This window comes from Mesocricetus auratus, unplaced genomic scaffold (assembly GCF_017639785.1).
Source record: "Mesocricetus auratus isolate SY011 unplaced genomic scaffold, BCM_Maur_2.0 Super-Scaffold_100011, whole genome shotgun sequence".
NCBI classification, from domain to species: domain Eukaryota; kingdom Metazoa; phylum Chordata; class Mammalia; order Rodentia; family Cricetidae; genus Mesocricetus; species Mesocricetus auratus.
In genome coordinates, this window is record NW_024429195.1 from 42,615,072 (window position 1) to 42,637,736 (window position 22,665).

At 37.3% G+C, this 22,665-nt stretch overlaps 1 protein-coding gene across 1 annotated transcript; it reads left to right on the forward strand.

Moving 5' to 3' along the window:
- Positions 1–16,001: 16,001 nt before the first annotated feature.
- LOC101838784 (olfactory receptor 6C3) lies at positions 16,002–16,937 on the forward strand. The gene has a single exon (XM_005079680.1). It carries the CDS (start codon positions 16,002–16,004, stop codon positions 16,935–16,937), a length of 936 nt encoding a protein of 311 aa, XP_005079737.1.
- Positions 16,938–22,665: the final 5,728 nt, after the last annotated feature.

Below are 22,665 nucleotides of genomic sequence, written 5' to 3' on the forward strand. Positions count from 1 at the left end.
CACATATATGCACAGGGCCTAGGTCAGTACCATGCATGCTCCCTGGTTGTTTGTTTAGTCTCTGGGCTCAGCCTATGAGACTACAAGCTCATGAGACCAGGCTAGTTGACTCCATTGGCTTTCCTGTGATGTCCTTGACCCCTATAGCTCCTAAATCCTCTGGATATGTGACAGTTGTGTAGCTTGGTTTTCTTGTGGGACCCAATGCCCCACAATAATGATGATATATTATTTATGATCTAATAAAGCCACTGAAGATCAGAATTCAAATTCAGCCACACTAGCCATAGAAATTGAGCAGTGATGGCACACACCTTTAATCCCAGGATCCATGAGACAGAAGCAGATGGATCTCTTTGTGTTCAAGGCCAGACAGGGCTACATGAAAGCGAATCAGTTTAAAAGAGAAACAGACCTCACACCTTTAATCCCAGCATTGGAGAGGTATATAAGACAGGAGCAGGGCATTCAGTCTTGGGCAATTAGTCTCCAGCTACGAGGACTCATGGAGCCAGGATCACCCCCATCCAGTCTGAGGCACATTAAGAGCTAATGGCTGGCTGTTTCGCTTCTGATCTTCAGCTTGAACCCCAATATCTCTCTCTGGGTTTTTATTATTCACGCAACAGCATCCCTAACAGTGGGATTAAGGCCTGTCTCTGATTCTTTTGCTGGCTATTGGGGCCCTATTCCTCATACTAGTTTGCCTAGCCCAGACTCAATAAAAGGTAAGGCATTACAACTGAATATGTCATGTTTTGTCAAAATCCATGGGAAGCCTGCCATTTTCTAAATAGAGATGGAGGACGAGTAGGTAGGGAGTGGGACCAGGAGGAAAGCAGGGAGGGGAAACTAAGGTTGGGGCATAAAATAAATATATAAAATTTAAAAAATAATAAAATTAGCAGCATGCTCAGCTTCAGTTGAGCTGGGTTCCTCCTGGGACCACTCCCCCACCCATGACCCACTCACTCCCTCAATCTTTGGGGGGCCTGCTCCTGGCATCGAAAGGACCCATCCACACAGGAAAGACATTAGTCCTTCCAAACCCCACCCTCAGGTGTGCCCAGCTTCAGGTGAGGTTGGGTCCTCCTGCCACCCCTCCCCTGCCCATTACCCACTCCCTCAATCTTCGGGGGGCCCGCTCTTGGCATCGAGAGAATCCACCAACACGTGAAACACGTCAGTCATTCCAAGCCCCACCCTCCAGTGTGCCCAGCTTCAGGTGAGCTTGGGTCCTCCTAGGGACTCCTTTCCCACCCATCACCCACTCCCTCAATCTTCCAGGGGCCACTCCTGGCATCGGGAGGACCTGCCAACACAGGAAGAAAGTCAGTCCCTCCAGATCCTATCCCCAGTGTGCCCAGCTTCAGCTCTCCCCACACCTGTGTGTCCAGGGTCCTCCTGGGACTCCTCCACTGACAATCACCCACTACCTCAAACTTTGTGGGCCTGCTTCTGGCATCGAGATGACCGGCCCACACAGGAAAGATGTGAGCCCTTCCAGACCCCCTCTGGTACACCCACCTTCAGGAAAGGAGACCAGCAGAGACAGACAACTGCACCCACTGGAAGAAGAGAGGGGAAGAAGACACAATCAGAACACACGCAGCAACAGAAAGGCCAACATGACTCCACCAGAATCTAGAGACCTCACACCAGCAAGACCTGAAAAGCATGACATAGATGAAGAAGAAGAGAAAGACCTTAAAAATTATTTTATGAAGATGATAGAGACCCTCAAAGAGGAAACGAGGAAATCCCTTAAAGAAATAGAAGAAAAAACAAACAAGAAATACATTAAATGGAGGAAAAGACAAACCAAAGAGTTCAAGAAATAAGCAAATCTCTTAAAGAATATAAAGCTTACCAAGAAAAAACATCCAAACAAATGAATGAAACAAATCAAACAGTTGAAAGATTGAAACCTGAAATAGAAACAATAAAGAAAATATAGCTGGGTAAATGATCAGGAACTACAGATGTAGGTATCACCACATAGAATACAAGAGATGGAAGAGAGAATCTCAGGTATTGAAGACTTGTTAGAGGATACACAGTCATCAGCCAAAGAAAATCTCAAGTCCAACAAATCTCTAACACAAAATATCCAGACAATATGGGACACTATGAAGAAACCAAATCTGAGAATAATGGGTATAAAAGAAGGTGAAGAAATACAGCTCAGTAAGATCATGGAAGAAAACTTCCCTAACCTAAAGAAGGATATGCCTATGAAAATACAAGAATCTTACAGAATACCAAATAGGCTAGACCAGAAAAAGAATTACCCTTGCCAAATAATAATCAAAACATCAAACTTACAGAATAAAGAGAAAATATTAAGAGCAGCTAAAGAAATGGCCAAGTACAATATAAAGGCAGACCTATCCAAATTACACCCAACTTCTCAATGGAAACTATGAAAGCCAGAAGATCCTAGACAAATATCCTAAAAATGCTAAGGGAACAAGGATGCAAGCCCAGACTACTATGTCCAGAAGAGCTTTCAATTACCATAGATGGAGAAAACAAAATATTCCACAACAAAGCCAGATTTAAACAATATGTATCTATGAATCCAGCCCTACAGAAAGTGCTGGAAGGAAAACCTAGACCCAATGAAGATAATTGTACTCACAAAGACATAGGCAATAGATAATCCCACATTACCAAACACCAAAAGAAAAAGGGAGGAGAACCTACACACAACAATGCCACTACAAATAAATAAAAAACAAACAAGAATCATTGATCAATGGTCATTAATATCCCTCAATGTCAATGGACTCAATGTGGCTACAAAAAGACACCGACTAGCAGAACAGATACAAAGACAGAACCCATCCTTCTGCTGCATACAAGATAAACATCTCAATGTCAAAGACAGATGTTACCTCAGAGTAAAGGGTTGGAAAAAGATTTTCCAATCAAACAGACCCAAGAAACAAGCTGGTGTAGCAATCCTAATATCTAACAAATTAGACTTCAAATTAAAAATAAATCAAAAGAGATGAGGAAGGACATTTTATATTCATCAAAGGAAAAGTCCATCAAGATGAAGTCTCAATTCTGAACATCTATGACCAAAATACAAAGGCACCCACATTCGTGAAAGAAACATTACTAAAGGTCAAATCACACATAAAATCTCACACACTGTTAGTAGGAGACTTCAACACTCCACTCTCACGACTAGACAGGACTTCCAGACAGAAACTTAACAAAGAACAAAAGAACTAATAGAAGTTATGACCCAACTGGGTTAAACAGACATCCATAGAACATTCCATCCAAACACAAAGGGATATACTTTCTTCTCGGCACCACATGGAAGCTTCTCTATAATCAAACACATAATCAGAAACATAGAAAACATCCACAGATCCAAAAATTTGGAATAACCCCCTGTTTCTTATCAGACCACCATGCATTAACATTAGAATTCAACAATAACACAAATCTCAGAAACCCTACAAACCCATGGAAATAGAATAATGCACAATTGCACCATCCCAGGGTAAAGGAAGAAATAAAAAAAGAAATTAAAGACTTCCTGGAATTCAATGAGAATGAAGACACAATATACCCACACTTATGGGACACTCTGAAAGCAGTGCTGAGAAGAAAGTTCATAGCACTAAGTGCCCACATGAAGAAACTGGAGAACAGTAACACTAGAGAATTAATAGCACAACTGAATGCTCTACAACAAAAAGAAGCAACCTCACCCAGGAGGAGTAGACGCAAGGAAATAATCAAACTGAGGGCTAAAACCAATAAAGTAGAAACCAGGAAAACATTGCAAAGAATCAATGAAACAAAGAGTTGGTTCTTTGAAAAAATCAGGAAGATAGACACACTTTTGTCCAAACTAACCAAAAGGCAGAGAGAGAGCACGCTAATTAACAAAATCAGAAATGAGAAGAAGGACATACAACGGACTCTGAGGACATTCAGAGAATCATCAGGGCATACTTTGAAAACTTGTATTTCACAAAATTGGAAAATTTAAAGGAAATGGAAAATTTCCTGGATAGATATCACTTGTCAATCAATCAACAAATGGGACCTCCTGAAACTAAAAAGCTTCTGTAAGGCAAAGGACACAGTCAACAAGACAAAAAGGCAGTCCATAGAAAGGGAAAAGATATTCACTAACCCCATATCTGACAGAGGGCTAATATCCAAAATTTACAAATAACTCAAGAAGCAAGTCTCCAAAACACCAACTGATGCAATTAAAAAGTGGAGTACACAACTAAATAGAGACATCTCAATAGTGGAATCTAAAATGGCTGAGAGATACTTGAGAAAGTGCTCAACATCCTTAGCCATCAGGGAAATGCAAATCAAAACAACTCTAAGATACCATCTCACTCCTTTCAGAATTGCTAAAATCAAAAACACCAATTTATGCTGGAGAGCATGTGGAGAGAGGGGAACACTCCTCTACTGCTGGTGCAACCTACAGCCACTTTGGAAATCACTATGAGATTCCTCAGGAAAATGGGAATCAATCTACCAATAGACCCAACAATTCCACTCTTAGGCATATATCCAAAAGATGCAAATTCATACAACAAAGACATCTGTTCCACTATGTTCATAGCAGAATTATTTTTAATAGCCAGAACGTGGAAGCCACCTAGATGCCCCTCAACTGAAGAGTAGATAGAGAAATTGTAGTGCATATACCCAATGGAGGGGAAATATGGTACTACTCAGCAGAAAAAAAAATGGAATCTTGAAATTTGCAGGCAAATGGATTTCACTAGAAGAAATCATCCTGAGTGAGGTAACCCAATCACAAAAAGACAAACATGGTATGTACTCACTCATGTATTGATTTTAGGCATGAAGCAGGGAGTGCCAGTCTGCAATTCCACTGACAGAGAGTCTGGGAAACAGGAAAGAAACTAATAGAGATATGCATGGTACCTCAGAGAAGAGGAATGAGGCAAGATCTCCTGAACAGTTTGGGAACATGGCAGGGGCTAGGGTGGAGTGGTATCCGGGAAGAAGAGAGGGGGAGAAGAGGAGGAGAGAGTAGGTCATGGGGGAGCAGGAAGGTTGAGTTGGGGGAAGAATAGGGGGAAAACAGGATGAGAAATACCATAATAGAGAGAGTTACATGTTTGTAGAGATATCTGACACCAGTGAGACCTCTAGTGATGTACAAGGATGACACCAACTGGCAAGCTAAGCAATAGTGGACAGACTGCCTTAAATGCCCATTCCTGATAATGAACTTGACGACTACCTTATATGCCACCCTAGAACCTTCAACCAGTAACTGATGGAAACAGAGGCAAATATCAACAGCTAAACCCTGAACTGAACCCCCCTGGAACACAGTGACAGAGAGAGATAGAGGAGTGATGAGCACATGGGCAAAGAATGGGCTGGCGAAACCAGCAGAGACAGCTGACCTGAACAAGGGTGAGCTCTTGAACCCCAGACCAATAGCTGGGAGGCCAGCATGGGACTGGTCCAAACTCTCTGAGTGTGTGAGTCAGTGAGAAGGCCTGGGCAACCTATGGGTCCCTGGGCAGTGAATCAGTGTTTATCCCTGTCATAGAAATGGACTTTGTGTGTCCATAATACAAAGAGGGATACTCTCTCAGCCTGGACTCTTGGGGGAGGGCCTGGACCCTGCCCTGAGCAAAATGACAGACTCTGGCTATCCCCTATTTGGAAGGAAGTGGGGATGGGGTGGGAGTCTTGGGGAGATAGTGGGGGGTGCAGGAGGAAGGGAGGGAGAGGTAGCTGGGATTGACATGTGAAGCAAGCTCTTTTCTAAAAAAATGTAATAAAAATAATGAAAAAAAGAAAAAATTAAACTAAATTAAAAGGTATATTACCATTAATTTTCATTTTTTAAGGATCAATATTAGACAGATTATTTTGAGGTTAAGCTAAAAGTAATTTGGGTGAAAATGTTGAAAGCAATTAGAGTAATGGCTTGAACCCATATTCTTCCAGAATCAATATGGATGTGCACTAAGAAAGCAAAACTTAAATGATGACTTCAATGCCTCAGGATAGCCCAATCCTCTATACAAATACATCCTTGGACATCCTTAAGAGCAGTTTCAGATTCCAGTAATCACAGGCACTTTTCATAATATTGAAATTCAGTTCTCCAAGGACTGCAATTATGCATCATTATCAAGTTTATATCAGTACACAAATCAAAAACATGGAATTTTCATAATAAAAACATGGTACACCACTCCTTTTCTGCATGTTGGAACATTTTTGCCAGAGACTCTCAACATGATCCCTACCTTTGAAACTGGCTGTCAAAATATTTATTTTTGTCAAGTTCACACACTCTTCCAAAACTTTATTCACAACTTTATTCACAGACTCTCTATAGTCCTTCACAGAAAGATTCCATCAGTAGAAAAATAAAACAAGGAATATTCACTATTATTATAATAATGTTACCATTAAACATAAATATATTGGAGTAATAGCACAATCTGTTTTACTTGGGAAGATGCTATAGGCATGGTCTGAAAGGTAAAAGGAAGTATTTGCAGTAAAAAAAAACCAGTTACAAGCCCCTTCCCTGAATGCTTTATTATCTACACACCTACTCTTTCTTCTACTGTCCACAGAATCTATTGTCAATCATAAAAGGCTTTCAACACAATCTGAAATTTCTACTTAATAACTCATATATACTTTTGGACACAAATTTCTCATTCTTATTTATCCTTCAACAACTTTAAAACCTTTCATTAAAGTACAAGCAACTAAGGCATGCTGAGAGCTGGAAAAATTGCCTTACTCAAGGTAGAGCACACTAATTCTTCATCCATTATCAAATGATCAGCCTGAAAACATACATAAAAATAACATTACACAGACTGAGCAAAGTATATTTATGTATTTACGTGTGTGTGTGTGTGTGTGTGTGTGTGTGTGTGTGTGAGACAATAATGAAAAATGAGGCCATGATTTGAAAGAGAACAAGGAGAGTTATATGGGAGTTTTAGAAGAAGGAAAGAGAGTAGGGAAATGGTTTGTAATGGTTTGTATAAAATGTGAGAATGTTTATATGAAATTGAGAAAAGGAAGTTATGCATATAAAGAAAAGTTGTAAGTAATGGAAGCAATAGAAGAGTGGAATTATGACCATAAACCAAGAATATGTAAAGAAAAATTAATCACATGTAATGGTAGTAATAAAAAATATTCCACTAGGTATATGTATATTTTCTTATCCAGATCTCTGTCCTTGGATGCCTATGCTGGCTTTATAACTTATCTATTTGTATATTTCTGCAATAATCATTGATGTACAAGTATCTCTGATATATCAATATGGAATATTTTAGGTAATACCTAGCAGTAGTATGGCCAGATCATATGAAGGATCTATTTGTAACTTTTTGAAAAACTTCCATGCTGATTTCTATACCTGCTAGACTAGTTTCTGTTCTCACCAGCAATATATAAGGAGTCTGTCTTGTTCACATCCTTGCTATTTGTTATTATTAGTTTCTAAAGATTATCATTGCAACTTTGGAATGGAATCTTAATATGGAAGCTGGGTTTTTCATATCCTCATGGCTATTTGTGATTCTTTCAACAACTTTTGTCTTTTTATTCGTATACATTAATAAAATGTAGTAGAATTACTTATAATATTCGTTATAAGTATCCTTTCATCATTATCCCTTCCTTTTGTCCTATAACTTTTGTCGAACTTCTTCTCTCCTAGTCTTTATTATATTTTCATGCCATATTTGCTGAAATTGGTTTTCATGGACTAATGAGTTTCACTAGAGTTACATTAGTAATGGTGAAAGGTTGTCTATCGTAACACAGAATCTTATCGATGGGTATACCATGGGAGGAAACCTCTTTCTCTCTTCCAACAACCATAACCTACTTACCTTGTGACTTCTGCTAAGACAGAATGATGATGGTCCCAACCTTTTGTAGATCTTTTGCAGATAAGCACAGTGTTCAAGAGTATAACAACCATGTCATAACCAGAAGTCAGCATTTCAACACCACTCCCTAACTTCCTCTGAATCTTACCTTCTTTTCACTTCTTATTCCATTATTTACCTGAGCCGCAGAGATGATATAGGTGTCTCATTTATAGTTGAGCATTCAGACATCGCTTATTCACATCATCTTGACCAGTTAAGATCCTTTGTAGTTACTATTGCCCATAAGAAAAATAAGCCTCTCTGACCATGCTAATAATAAGAATAATCTGTGGTCAATTTTGTGGATACATTGCAGTCTATTTAGCCAAATAACAGCAATAGCTTTCCCACTGGGGACTATACCCTCACCAGTTATGGGCATTTGAATATATTTCTACTACATGAATTCTCTCCGGTGTAGTGGGCCCATGTCTAATCAGAAAATTGTTGGTTACCCCCATAACAAACGTGTCACAGTCTTATCAATAGGCATACATTACCTAGTCAATCTGTAATGCTGCACACAGGGTCCACAGAATGTGACTGTCAATGGCAGTTCTCCCCAGCCACTTTAGCAGCTTCTTATGATTCATTAACCCATTTGTTAATTTGTTTATTTCCTATTGTTTAGTTAACAGAGATTTTTCTCCCATTCTGGAGACTCTCTTCACTCAGTGAACTGCTACCTCTGATATCCAGAAAATTTTTTTAATTTCCAGGTATCCCATTTAATGAAATTATACTGTTTATAGAACAATAGATGCAACACTAATCATATTAAGTGAACTAATCCAGTTTCAGAAGGACAAAGATCACATCTTTTAGCTTATCTACGGTTCTTAGATTTTATACAAATATATAAGATCATTTATGTATAAATGAAATGAAAACAGAAATAAAATTGTCTAGAGAAATATAAGACTAACTAGAAGGGTGGGGTTAAGAAAAGAGATGTAAGGTTCAATATAAAATATACATTTATACAAAAAATTAAAATAAATTAGTTATTTAAAAAAAATACTGAAGCCGGGTGTTGGTGGCACACGCCTTTAACTCCAGGACTCAGGAGGCAGAGGCAGGCGGATCTCTGTGAGGTCAAGACTAGTCTGGTATACAAGAGCTATTTCCAGGACAGACTCCAAAGCCCCAGAGAAACCCTGTCTTGAAAAATAAATAAATAAATAAATAAACAAATAAATAAATAAATAAATAAAACGGAGGCTGAAGAGATGGATCAGTGGTTAAGAATACAGTTTTGTAGTCGAGAGTTTAGTTCCCAGCTGCCTATAACTTCAGCTCCAGTGATTCCAGAGGCTTCTTCTGACCTCCACTGGCATTTGCACACATGCGCACATATATATACATATACACATAGACATACATAAATAAAATATTAATTAATTAGTTAAATAATTAAATTTTCTGTGCACTGCCTTTGCCCACAAAATTAAAACATATGCTATTAAGTAAATGCTTGTATGCATGTATTTAATATATATAGAGTAATCTAGGTTAGATTAAATTATGATAAAAAACAAGTGATAAAAATTTATATTATAAATCTAAGTATAGAAAAATAAAATCTTTAGAAATTGGTTATTTCCTGTTTTAGATGACTGTAAGAAAAATACAAAATGTAATCCATTCCTCATGCCATGTATATCATATATTTGTGTACAACCATCATGAAATTGTGATATCCAAAAATGTCACAAGTCATTATGTTCAATAAATTATGTATGAACTATTTCCATCAAAGACTAAGGTATCTAAAGCAAAGAAAAACTATAAGTCCATGTGTTGGCAAAGAAGTAAAAAGTACTGGATTCCTATCTTAGAATTTGAGCAGAAGGCTAGAACTATGGAAACAAAAAGTCAATGACAAACTGTAAATTTACGTTACCACCATTTTGTGCCATATGATCAAATGAATTAAACTAGAGTGTTTTAATGACCATTAATATATTTCATATTATACAACTATTATACATAGCTCTTAAATAATAATAACATAATATAAACATATATTTCTGTTGGAAATTTAAAATTCAGTTTTTAACTACTCTTTTTTATATAAAAATAAAATTTATTAGATTGGCTTACACAATATTGTCTCAATAGCCCAACAATGTCTGTCTTCACATAGGCTACTGAAACTGGGAGCTGCTCAGACTCCAGACTGCTGAATGCCAGAAGTCCTAATCTCATGAGGAAGGCATAGAAGATTCCCAGAGGGGCATTGCCTTCGGTCTTGCTGGAAGGCCAAAGAAGCTCAATTTTGATGTCAGAAAAGGTTGATAGGACATCAGTAGAAGCAGAAGCAGAAATATGTAGATGAAATTGACAGCAATACATGAAGGCAAAAAGGCAGGGAGCAAAATATTGTCAGTTAGGCCTGCCATTTTTAGTTATGTGTATGAATAAACACATAAATTAATACAGTGAATCTGTATTATTTGTTTTTAATTTAGTTTTTACACGTGTTACTCTCAGTTCCCTATCCCTCCCCTCCTCCCCTGACCCCCCCAATCGTCCCAAACTGCAATTCCACTCTATCCACCCTCTGCTCCCCAGGGAGGGTAAGGGCTTCCATGAGGGACTTTCAGAGTCTGTCATATCATCCTGGGCAGGGCCTAGGGACTTCCCCATGTGTTCAGGCTGAGAGAGCATCCCTCCATGTGTAATGGGCTCCCAGAGTCTATTTGTATGCTATGAATGGATACTGATATACTCTCCAAGGTCCCATAGATTACAGAGGACTGTTCTCTGACACCCAGGTTCAGGGTGGGAGGGGGTATCTGGATTAGTCCCATGCTGGCCTCTCAGTCATCGGTCTGGAGTCCATGCATTCCCCCCTTGTTTAGGTCGGCTGCCTCTGTGGTTTTGGCCAGCCTGGTCTTGATTCCTTTGCTCATCACTCCTCTTTGCAAATGGGTTCCAGGAGTTCAATTCAGGTTTTTAGCTGTGGGTGTCTGCCTCTGCTTCTGCCAGCCACTGGACAAGGGTTCTAGGATGGCATGTAAGGTAGTCATCAGTCTCATTATCAGGAGAGGGCATTTAAGGCAGCCTTAATGCCAGTTGGTGTCATTCTTGTAGATCTGTCAAAATCTCACTAGTGCCAGATCTCTCCTCCACCTTATAATGGCTCCCTCTTTTATAGTATCTCCCAACCGTCTCTCCTCTATTATTACTCTGTCTCAACCTTCCTACTCCCCCATGTCCTCTTCTTCCTCCCTCTTCACCCCTGTACCCCAACTCCTTCTCCCTGTACCTTGCCCCCCTCACTCCCAATCCAATTAGGACATCATGTTCCATAACCCTTCCCCAGGTTACCATGCATATCTCTCTTAGAATCCTCCCTGCTTCCCAGACTCTCTGGTAGTGGGATTGTAGGCTGGCAAGCCCCTGCTTCATGTATTAAATCCATAGATGAGTGAGTACATACCATGTTTGTCTTTTTGTGACTGTGTTACTTCACTCAGGATGATTTCTTCCATTGCCATCTATTTGCCAGAAAATTTCAAGATTCCATTTTTTCTGCTGAGTAGTACTCCATTGTGTAAATGTACCACATTTTCTCTATCCAGTCTACAGCTGAGGGGCATCTAGGTTGCTTCCAGGTTCGGGCTATTACAAATAATGTGGCTATGAATATGGTTGAGCAGATGTCCTTATTGTGTAAATGTACATCTTTTGGGTAAATGCCTAAGAATGGAATTGCTGGATCTTGTGGTAGACTGATTTCCGTTTTCCTGAGCAATCTCCATACTGATCTCAAAAGTGGCTGCACAAGTTGGCATTCCCACCAGCAGTGGAAGAGTATACCCGTTTCTCCACATCCCCTCCAGCACAAACTGTCATTAGTGTTTTTGATTTTAGCCATTCTGACAGAAGTGAGATGGTATCTCAGAGTAGTTTTTATTTGCATTTCCCTGATGGCTGAGGATTTTGAACACTTTCTTAAGTGTCTCTCAACCATTTTAGACTCCTCTATTTAGAATTCTTTATTTAGTTCTGTACTCCTCTTTTTAATTTGATACTTTGGTGTTTTGGAGGCTTGCTTCTTGAGTTCTTTGTAAATTTTGAAGATCAGTGGGCTTGGTGAATATATTTTCTCATTCTGCGGCTGTCATTTTGTCTTGTCGACTGCTTCCTTTGCCTTGCAGAAGCTTCTCAGTTTCGGGAGGTACCATTTATTAATTGCTGATCTCAGAGTCTGTGCTACTAGTGTTATGTTCAGGAAGCAGTCTCCTGTACCAATTCATTCAAAGGTACATCCCACTTTCTCATCTAAGAAGTTCAGTGTGACTGGATTGATGTTGAGGTCTTTGATCCATTTGGACTTAAGTTTTGTGCATAGCGATAGATATGGATCTATCTGCTGTCTTGTTGAAGATGCTTTCTTTTTTCCATTGTATAGTTTTAGCTTCTTTGTCAAAGATCAGGTGTTCAAAGGTGTGTGTGTTGATATCAGGGTCTTCGATTTGATTGCATTGGTCTACCTGTCTATTTTTGTGCCAATACCAAGCTGTTTTCACAACTATAGCTCTATAATAGAGTTTGAAGTCAGGGATGGTGATGCCTCCAGAAGTTCCTTTATTGTACAGGATTGTTTTGCTATCCTAGGTCTTTTGTTTTTCCATACATAGTTGAATATTGTCCTTTTTAAGTCTGTGAAAAATTGTTTTGGTATTTTGATGGGGATTGCATTGAATCTGTAGATTGCTTTTGGCAAGATTGCCATGTTTTACTATGTTGACCCTACCTATCCAAGAGTATGGGGGGTCTTTCCATTTTCTGATATCTTCTTTAATTTTTTTCTTTAAAGACTCAAATTTCTTGTTATACAGTTCTTTCACCTGTTAGGTTAGAGTTACCCCCAAGATATTCTATGGTGTTTGTGGCTATTGTAAAGGGTGATGTTACTTTGATTTCTTTCTCATCCCCTTTATTGTCTATATATAGTAGGGATACTGATTTTTTTAGTTATTTTTGTATCCTGCCACTTTGCTGAAGGTGTTTATCAGCTGTAGGAGTTCCCTGGTATAATTCTTTGGGTTGCTTACATAGACTATCATATCAACTGCAAATAGTGAAAGTTTGACTTCTTCCTTTCCAATTTGCATCCCCTTGATCTCCTTTTGTTGTCTTATTGCTCTACCTAGAACTTCAAGTACAATATTGAAGAGATGTGGAGAGAGTGGACATCCTTGTCTTGTTCCTGATTTTAGAGGAATTTCCTTGAGTTTCTCTCCATTTAATTTGATGTTGGCTGGTGGCGGTGCATGCCTTTAATCCCAGCACTTGGGTGGCAGAGGCAAGTGGATCTTTGTGAGTTCAAGGCCACCCTGTTCCCCAGAGTGAATCTGTATTTTGATGAACACAAATGAAATGAAAGACTGCAGAAGATTCATCATCTGGACTATTCCTGAAAATTACAATAAACAAAACTTGAAATGAGCTTCTAAATCTAATCTAGAGAGGAGGACAAGAGCACTAATTAGTTGGAGACACTATATCCTTCAATGATTAGTGATGAAATATTTTTATTAATTAGTATTTTATGGTTAAAATAGGTAACAACATTTTTACTAATTCCAAGGCATTTAGCTAATAAACAGAGCCCATCTGCCAAGCTGATTCTTTGCCTCATACTCTACGACACTAAAGAAATCATCAAGTTTGCTTCTCACCCATAATATAGTTCTGTATGAATAACTGCTATTATTGGATACATAGGTATATGTATATCAAAGTATCATGTTATATACCTTAAATGTGTACAGATGGCATTTATATGTCAGTAAGCTGGAAAACATAAAATAAAAATTCATCATATATACTACCTCATTTTTACATTAAGTGAATGGTTTGTTGCTTTATCCAAATATGTAACATTTATTTTATTAAATTATACAATATGAATTTTATCTATTAAATAATAAATACATTATGTCTTTATTATCTGGTTTTACATATTTTATTGTCAAATATTTGAGAAAAAATTTATGGAAAAGAATAATAACTCACTAACTAGATTTTCACATAAACAAAATATTATTGCTCTATGATAGTTCTTATTAGAATTTTGAATAGATTGTTTAAAACACTATAAAGGCTAACTAATACAATAACTATAAATAGTGAAATTAAAGTTTACAATGAGGATTAAATTATACTGTAAAATGACATTTTATTTCACTGTCAGCACAATGTGTATGTTTTAACTGTTATTATTTAACACAGCAATATAACCTTTTATTTCAAGATACCCTGACACCTAACAAAACTAAAAATAAGCCACTAAATAAGTATGTAATTATATCTCTCAAATATAAATTTTATGTCAATTGTTAAAGTATTTCAGGTTTTCAAGAAAGCACATTTCATAATTATTTTATTGTCCATGAATTATTAAACAAGATTAAAATATGAAGTAACTGTAACTAATGCATGTAGGTATTTAGTAGATGACATTGTGGGCTCTCTGGGATACAACAGTGAACACATTCTCAAGGGGGATCTACTAGTGAGCAGAGTTAGAGGTTAGTGAAATATTGAAGGATGGCTTCTAGAAATCCCCAATGGTCTACAAGAGAGCAGAGCTATGGCCTGGACTTTGTTTAGTTCCCAAGAGCTCAGGTCATTTGAAGTCAAAACAAACACACCTGGAGCATCTGTTACATAAGTACAAGCTGTCAGAAACATTTATAGTCATAATCTCAGTGTTGTCTCATCCTGCCCTGCTCTCTCTGTAAATAGCACTTATGACCTGCTACTTAAGATTATAGAAGCCTGGAGTATGTTTCCATATCTCTGAGAATTTTAATACTCTATTTTGTTTCAAGTATTTTTATTCAGTAATCATAAAATAAATAATGAATCCTGGTGAATATGTCATACAAATGTCCAGCCAAACAGCCATACCTTTACACTCTGTTCTTCAGAGCATAAGTCCACCTTTATAAAACACAGAAGCAACCATTTTCAGGATTTAGCAGATCAAATCTAAAGAACACTATATCTTCTAGTGTTGTGTTTGAATAGCTGAGAATTAACTAAACAGGAGAAGATGAATAGGAACAGCTCTCTATGTATCTCTAGGTATCCTTGTGCTGAATAGACACATACGAGTGATGTTTATATGGACCAAGAAATCTGGAAAACAAAATATCTGTCCATGAAGCTTCCTAAATAAGCAGAAGTATGGTCAAATGAAAACGTACTGCAGGACACTGCAAGAGACAGAGCTGCTAAGACCTAAGGCAAGTAATGATTTCTTCAACTTGTGTTTTAGAGGAAAATTAAAAGCAAATAGAGCATGATTCTTTGATCTCAAAAGGCAGTTTTCTTTGTACAATACATCCATTTCTAACTTTGTAGACAGAATTATGTTAATTGAATTGAAAAGTAAATCAATGCCTAAAATATGTATTTCCTATTTATTAAATAAGGTAATTACACATTGTACTTTAATCATTTAACATGTATAATTTTCTTTTGTTCCCAAGTTATTCCACAATATTGGCATTAAATTAAATTACTTAAACATGAATAATAATCTTTAAGTACTTTATTTGCTAAGAAGAAACATTGGATAATTTCTTATATATAAAAGAATAAACAGCTGTTGTTACCTTTCAATAGCACTAAAAACACAACCGGTGGTGTTTTTAGGATGAAGTCCACTCTAATTTAAAAGGGAAGATTCATGTTTCATATTGCTTATATGAATTTTAATAATAATTGATTCTAATTAGACATGATGCAAAAATTACTGACTTTATTTTCCATTTTTAATACTATATCTTAAAATATGAAAATTTCCTAATATCCCCTGTTATACTGAAGAGACTACTAAATAAGTGGCACTTAAAAATCGAATAAAACAATGCAAAAAATGACAGCCTGTATCTAATTGTCATGAACTATAGAAGATACCTCTATAGTTAGAATGACATTAATCATGAGTAATACCTTTCTCCTTTGTTTCTTACCCTGTCCATATTTAAAAGAGGAAATAAAACACAGGAGGAGGAAAGAGAGGATATGAATCACACGGAGATTACTGAATTCGTCCTCTTAGGCCTTTCTGATGATCCTGACCTCCAAATTGTGATCTTCCTCTTTTTATTTATCACATATATCCTAAGTGTCACTGGAAACCTGACTATCATCATTTTGACCTTTCTAGATGACCATCTACAAACACCAATGTATTTCTTCCTCCGGAATTTTGCTTTCTTTGAAGTCTCATTTACAAGTGTATGTATTCCAAGATTTCTGGGGTCTATTGTCACCCAGAATAAGACAATTTCCTATAACAACTGTGCTGCTCAACTGTTTTTCTTCATTTTCATGGGTGTGTGTGAATTTTACATTCTCACTGCCATGTCCTATGACCGCTATGTTGCCATCTGCAAGCCCCTTCACTACACAACCATCATGAGCAGGAGACTCTGCACCTTGTTTGTGCTGTGTGCCTGGCTGGGTGGGTTTCTAACTGTTTTCCCACCCCTTATGCTATTGCTCCAGCAGGATTACTGTGCTTCCAATGTCATTGATCACTTTGCATGTGACTTTTTCCCCCTTTTACAACTGTCTTGCTCAGATACATTGTTTCTAGAAGTGATTGGTTTCTATGTTGCTCTGGTTACTCTGCTGTTCACTCTGGTGTTGGTGATTGTATCTTACATGTACATCATCAGAACTATTTTAAGAATCCCATCTACCAGCCAGAGGAAAAAGGCTTTCTCCACCTGTTCCTCTCACATGATTGTCATCTCCCTCTCTTATGGAAGTTGCATCTTCATGTACGCCAATCCCTCCGCAAAAGAAAAGGCATCATTGACCAAAGGAGTGGCAATTCTCAATACCTCTGTTGTCCCCATGTTAAACCCCTTTATTTATACCCTGAGGAACCAGCAAGTAAAGCAAGCATTCAAGGGTATGGTACACAAATTAGTATTTTCTGCAAGTAAATGAAAATAAAGGTATGTTAAAAATAAAGAACCCTATTAAGATACAATTAATTATATTCTTGAAATTATTAAATATCTGTAATAAGTATCCTAGTTCTCTTAGTTTTTTGTGTACTATAATAAATTTTATAGTTTCACAGTCTTCCTCTTTTATTTCTACAATCAGGCATATATGTTGTTTTTTGAAATATTTAATAAATGTTGACACCCTGGGAAAACCAAAGACAGACCAAATCCCAGTACCAAGAAGGAAAATCAGGCACGAAGTTCCACCCCCAGCCTAGGAACTCTTGGCAATTCTTAGATGCCAGAAAAGGATAGTTTCTGAGCATAGACCTAGATAAGTTGATCACACTCCAGTGGAAGGCCACATACCTAACCATATTTGGGATGCACAAATTGGACTTGATGGCCCGAAAATGTCAAGGACACAAAGTAGAATAATAGATCTATCAACAAAGCAGACAGATCTGGGAAGAATTGTGCAAAGGAAAATGATTTTGATCAAAATATATTGTACAAAATTCCCAAATAACTAATTAGAACAATACAATTTATTTTCCCTATAGATTTTCTGGAGATGTTACTAATTTTTAAAAAAATACTCTATGGGAGGATATCATATAGCAGTTCTCATTACATTAATATATCCATAAAGTATCTCATCAAATACTTTAGGAATGAAGTTATGAATTATGTTTTCCACATTTTTAAGATAAATGAACTTTTAATAGCATTTTTGGATTCTACATGTTTTCTATTCTCAGTCCTTACAAGCAATATGCTCTATTGCAAGGCATCTTAAATTCAAGGTTATACTTTGTAAAATTTAAAATGTGCCACACTTGTTTTCTCTGTAAATTAACTGAGTTATATTGTCTGAGAGTTTCATCTTGAAATGTAAAGTTTTTTCTTTCATGTTCTCACAACTAATGCAGATTAGAAAATGTTGTTTCATAGACTTTATTTCTAAATGTGTAGAGCATCATAACATGTAGAGTGAAATATGAAAAGCGAATAAAGTGTTTTATATCAAGTTTAATATATTTGAAAGGAGCATCACATCTTTGAATAATGAATAAGGAGAATACGTAAAAGACATTTAAAATATTTAATTCAAATGTACTTTCTAATATTTAGACTATTAAAATGACTCTGAAACAAAAAATTTTGTTTCTGCCCAGAAAAAAATTATTTTATTTATTCTCTTAGATTCCATACATTGGGTTTTGATCATACTAAACCCCATCCCCAATTCCTCCCTGATACACCCCCATCTCCCTATCCAGCCAACTTCATCATGTACTATCTTTCATTTTGAATCCATCATACCCAAATATGCTCCCCAAATGTTGGATGGAAAGATCTCTAGGAATGTAGTGAACCTACCAGGAGACACACCCTTAAAGAAAACCTAGTCTCCCTCTCCCAGAAGATATTAATTGTCAATAGCTTCTCAGCTAAGTGTGGGACACTGTGCCAATCTCTCTAATTCAAGTTGGAATTTTGTCTGGATTGAATTTACACAGATCTTCTGCATGCTGTCACTGTCACTGTGGGTTTATATGTGCAATTACCCTGTTGTGTCTGAAAACAATATTTAGTTGTAGCCATCCAACCTCTGGCTCTTATAGTCTTCCTGTCCCTGAGCCTTCGGAAAACAGACCGTGGTACAGCTATCCTACTTAGGGCTGAGCATTCTGGTGGTTTCTATTTTCTACAGGGTAACCAATTGTAGGTCTTAATGTTAATTGCCACCTACTACAAGAAGAAACTTCTCTGATGAAGGCTGAGAGGTACATAATTTATAGGTATAGAATTAAGTCATTAAAAAATCACTTTAAATAGTATGTCCAGTTATCTAAATGATGATGGTAGGTTCTCCCCTAGGGCTTATGATGTTGCTATGGCAGATTTTTGACCCCAGTAATGGTTCCATAAGTGGGTTCTATCTTAAGGAGCAGACCTTAAATCTAGTAAGATCCAGCAACCCACAGTCAAACACTAGGCAGAGCCAGGGGAACCCTGTAGAAGACAGGAATAAGGATTGAAGGAAAAAGAGTGATGGAGCATACCATGAGAACATAGCCCATAAAATCAACTAAGCAGAGCTCCTAAGGGATTCAGTCACAGAGATTGAAACGACAGTCATGGAACATGTATGGGACTGAGGTAGAACCTCTGCATATAAGTTATGGTTGTGTAGCTTGGTGTTCTTGTGGGACTCCCAACAGTGGAAGGGGTGGGGAATTTCTCTGACTCTTTTGCCTGTGTTTGGAACCATTTTCCTCCTACTGGGTTGCCTTATCCAGCCTTATTATGAGGATTTGTGCCTGGTTTTAATGTAACTTTTTAGGCTATGCCCAGTGAATATTCCTGGAGGTCTGGTCTTTTATTTGAAGGGAAACAGAAGAGGAGAGGGTCTGGGGGAGAGAAGCAGTGTGAAAAGGGACTGGGAGAAGAGAAGAGAGGGAAAACTACAATTGGGATGTACTGTATAAGAAAAGAATAAAAAGAAAAAACTAATTTAAAAGAATTTTTGTGGCAATCAATACTGATTTATTTATTTCTTACCAAATGTTAGTTAAATGTTACACATTTGTCTCATTTCTCCCATGACTTCTTAGACTGACACTTTGCTTCATTTTATACAGTGTTTTATCAGTTATCCCAAACAAAGCATGTGATCTTAAATGATGCTCGAGGTTCAAGTTATTTGGACCTTTTAATGTCCCCTGACACCTTCTCCTTCAGCCAGGTCCTGGCTGCCAAGCAGGAGAAAAGATTTTATTACCTCCTTAGCACATTCTGGTTTCTCTAGGCTCTTAATTTGTTCCCCCTAGGGCAGTTCCTGAGTGAGGGCTGGACCTCAGAGTACATTTCGTTTTTGTCAATGGGGCAAATAATTAAAAGAAAATTTTTAAAGATTTCATCTTACCCTGATCAGAGTGACTAAGATTTTTTTAATAAAATAAAACCATTTTAAAGGATGGCAAATGCTTTCTTAGATGTTAGGAAAGGGAAATACTTACTCACTGCTTGTTTAATTGCACAATTGTACAGACACTATAGAAATCATTTTGGAGGTTTCTCAAGAAATTAGAAATAGATATCATGTGATCCAACCATATATACCATTCTTAGTATATATCCAAAGGACTCTATATCACATTACTTACTTATTGATGTTCATGATGCTCTACTCACAGTCAGGAAATGGAAATAGTCTAGATGTTCATCAGCTGTGATACTTTTCCACAATGGATTATTATTAAGCTGTTTTTTTTTAAAAAAAAAGCCAATTTATGAAATTCGCAGTTAAATGGATTGAAATGGAAGTAACATTGTGAGTAAGGTAAGACCCTCAGCATGATCCCCAAACTCATTAGCACAGGAACTGTCTGCAGTATAAGGAGGCAATCTAAGCCAAGAGTACCACAGCCAGAGCAGGACCGAATAGGCAACTTTGGCCTCCAAGTCTTGTTCAGGACCAGAATGAAATTCTATAGACACTAAAGCAAGTACAATACTGAGGGAACTTGAAGATCAAAGTGTCTGTGGCCTTCCATCCAAGAGGTTTGCCTAAACCGTGACCACAACAGTATACTGATGGTGATATAGGCCACAACTTGAGTTTGTGAAGGAATTATGGATTTCCATGTTGCACAACTGTAATTGCTCAGATGAAATGTCCCCCTGTATGCTCATATGTTTGAACACTTGGCCCCAGAGGGTGTTACTGTTTAGGAAGGTTATGATATCTTTAGGAGATGGCTATTCCTGAAGCAAAGAGATCACTGGAGGCAGACCTGTTACATTATGGATCAGCCTCAGTTCCCAACTACTGATATAATGTAGCTAAATACCTCAAACCCTTGTTACCCAAGTCTTGAGCTAAGCCCCCACTATTCCTTCCCTGTTGTGAGGAACTCTACCTGCTTAAACCATGAGCCAAAATAAAATTTCCTTACATTTCAGTTGTTTCTTTCAGGTATTCTGTCACAATGACAAAAAAGTATCACAATTTGGTATCAAGAAGTAGGTCCACTACTACCATAAATATGAGAAGGGGCCCACAAAGATTTTGGAACTGGTTTGTGGGAGAAGTGTCAGAGGATAGAGCTGTAGGCTAAAGGAATCTTAGAACACTCTAAATAGAACTTAATGGATGATTCTATTAAATGTTTGGAAAATCAAAGCATCAAAAGAAAATCAAACAGTAGACACAAGGACTCTATCAGGCAATGAACCAGAAACTATTAATTCTGTATTCTGGCAAAGAATCTGGCCACAACAGATTTTTGAATGAAGACAAATACAAATTCATTTAGTGGAGAAAATGTTACGACAAGGTAGCATCTAGGCAACAGCAAAGTTATTGTTGGTTGCCTTTAGAGAAGATTAAAGTGAAAATTCTGAGCAAAAATTAGAACAAAAAATGTTTGAAAATGTGCAGTTTGATGAGGGACAGTTACATGAGAGAATTTGAAGCTATAGGCAAAATGACCAAAAACAGCAGTAAATGTTAAGATTATTAGTTCAATTAAAGAAAAACATTGTGGTCTGAATTGGGACAACAGCAGAGCAATATCAAATCCACAGAAAGGCCAGGGCTCTCTGTCCTACCATGACTGCCTGGGAAAATGTATTCATAAATTTAGGCCCCTGGTTTTGAAGACCGAAGGCCACCAAGGCTGTCTAGAAAGAGAGCTGGCATACATCTTGAGCTATGCAGCAGAACGTGACAATGGTGTCTATGTGTTACAAGTTCTTCAAGGTGAATGGTCGTAAGAGCTGTGGGTCATGGGAGCTGGAACTAAGGTTCCATAAAGGCAATGAAACCGGACAATGTATAGCATGATCTAATGTGACAGAGAGCAAGTAACTAACCCTAACCTCTAAACCCTAGCCACTAGCACCTAACCCTAACCCTATTACAAAAAATCCTTACATTTCACAAAATTAATAACATGTGTGGATCATTGTTCCAACACTGCCCTATAGAGGCATGATTGCTGAGGTCCTAGTCTACACTCCACAAACTCTCCCTTCACATTTAAAGAAGCAAGAAACTTTGTGTTTAATCTGTACTTCATTGGATTAAAAAATAAACACTGTTCATCTTCTGAGTACCTTGGAAAGGATTGGATACAGTATTGAGAAGTATCCTATTAGCTTATGGATAGGAGCATAACACAGATAAAGCCCCCCAAAGACTAAATGTGAAATATTAGATGATGAAAAATTCTATGATAATAGTAATTAGCAAAAAAGGAAATACACAAATTTCAGGAGAAAGGGAGTGAAGGATCTAAGCAAGCCATTATTTTAGAATCTTTAAAAAAATTATGGACATCACCCTTTACAATACCCACACACAACATAAAATATCTTGTAATAACGCTAACCTATGTAGCAAGAATTTCAATCTTTAAAGAAAGAAATTAAAGAAGATATCAGAAAATAGAAAGATCTCCCATGCTCTTTGATAGGTAGGATCAGCACAATAAAATGACAATCTTGCCAAAAGCAATCAACAGATTCAAAGCAATCCCCATCAAAATGCAAGCATAATTCTTCACAGATTTTGAAAGAACATTAATCAACTTTATATGGAAAAACAAAAAAAAACCCAGAATAACAAAAACAACCCTGTACAATAAAGGAACTTCTGAAGGAATCACCATCCCTGACTTCAAACTCTATTATAGAGCTATAGTCCTGAAAACGCC

Bases quoted from the DNA above. Each gene is read 5' to 3' on its own strand.
- LOC101838784 (XM_005079680.1), top strand. From the start codon at position 16,002: ATGAATCACACGGAGATTACTGAATTCGTCCTCTTAGGCCTTTCTGAT.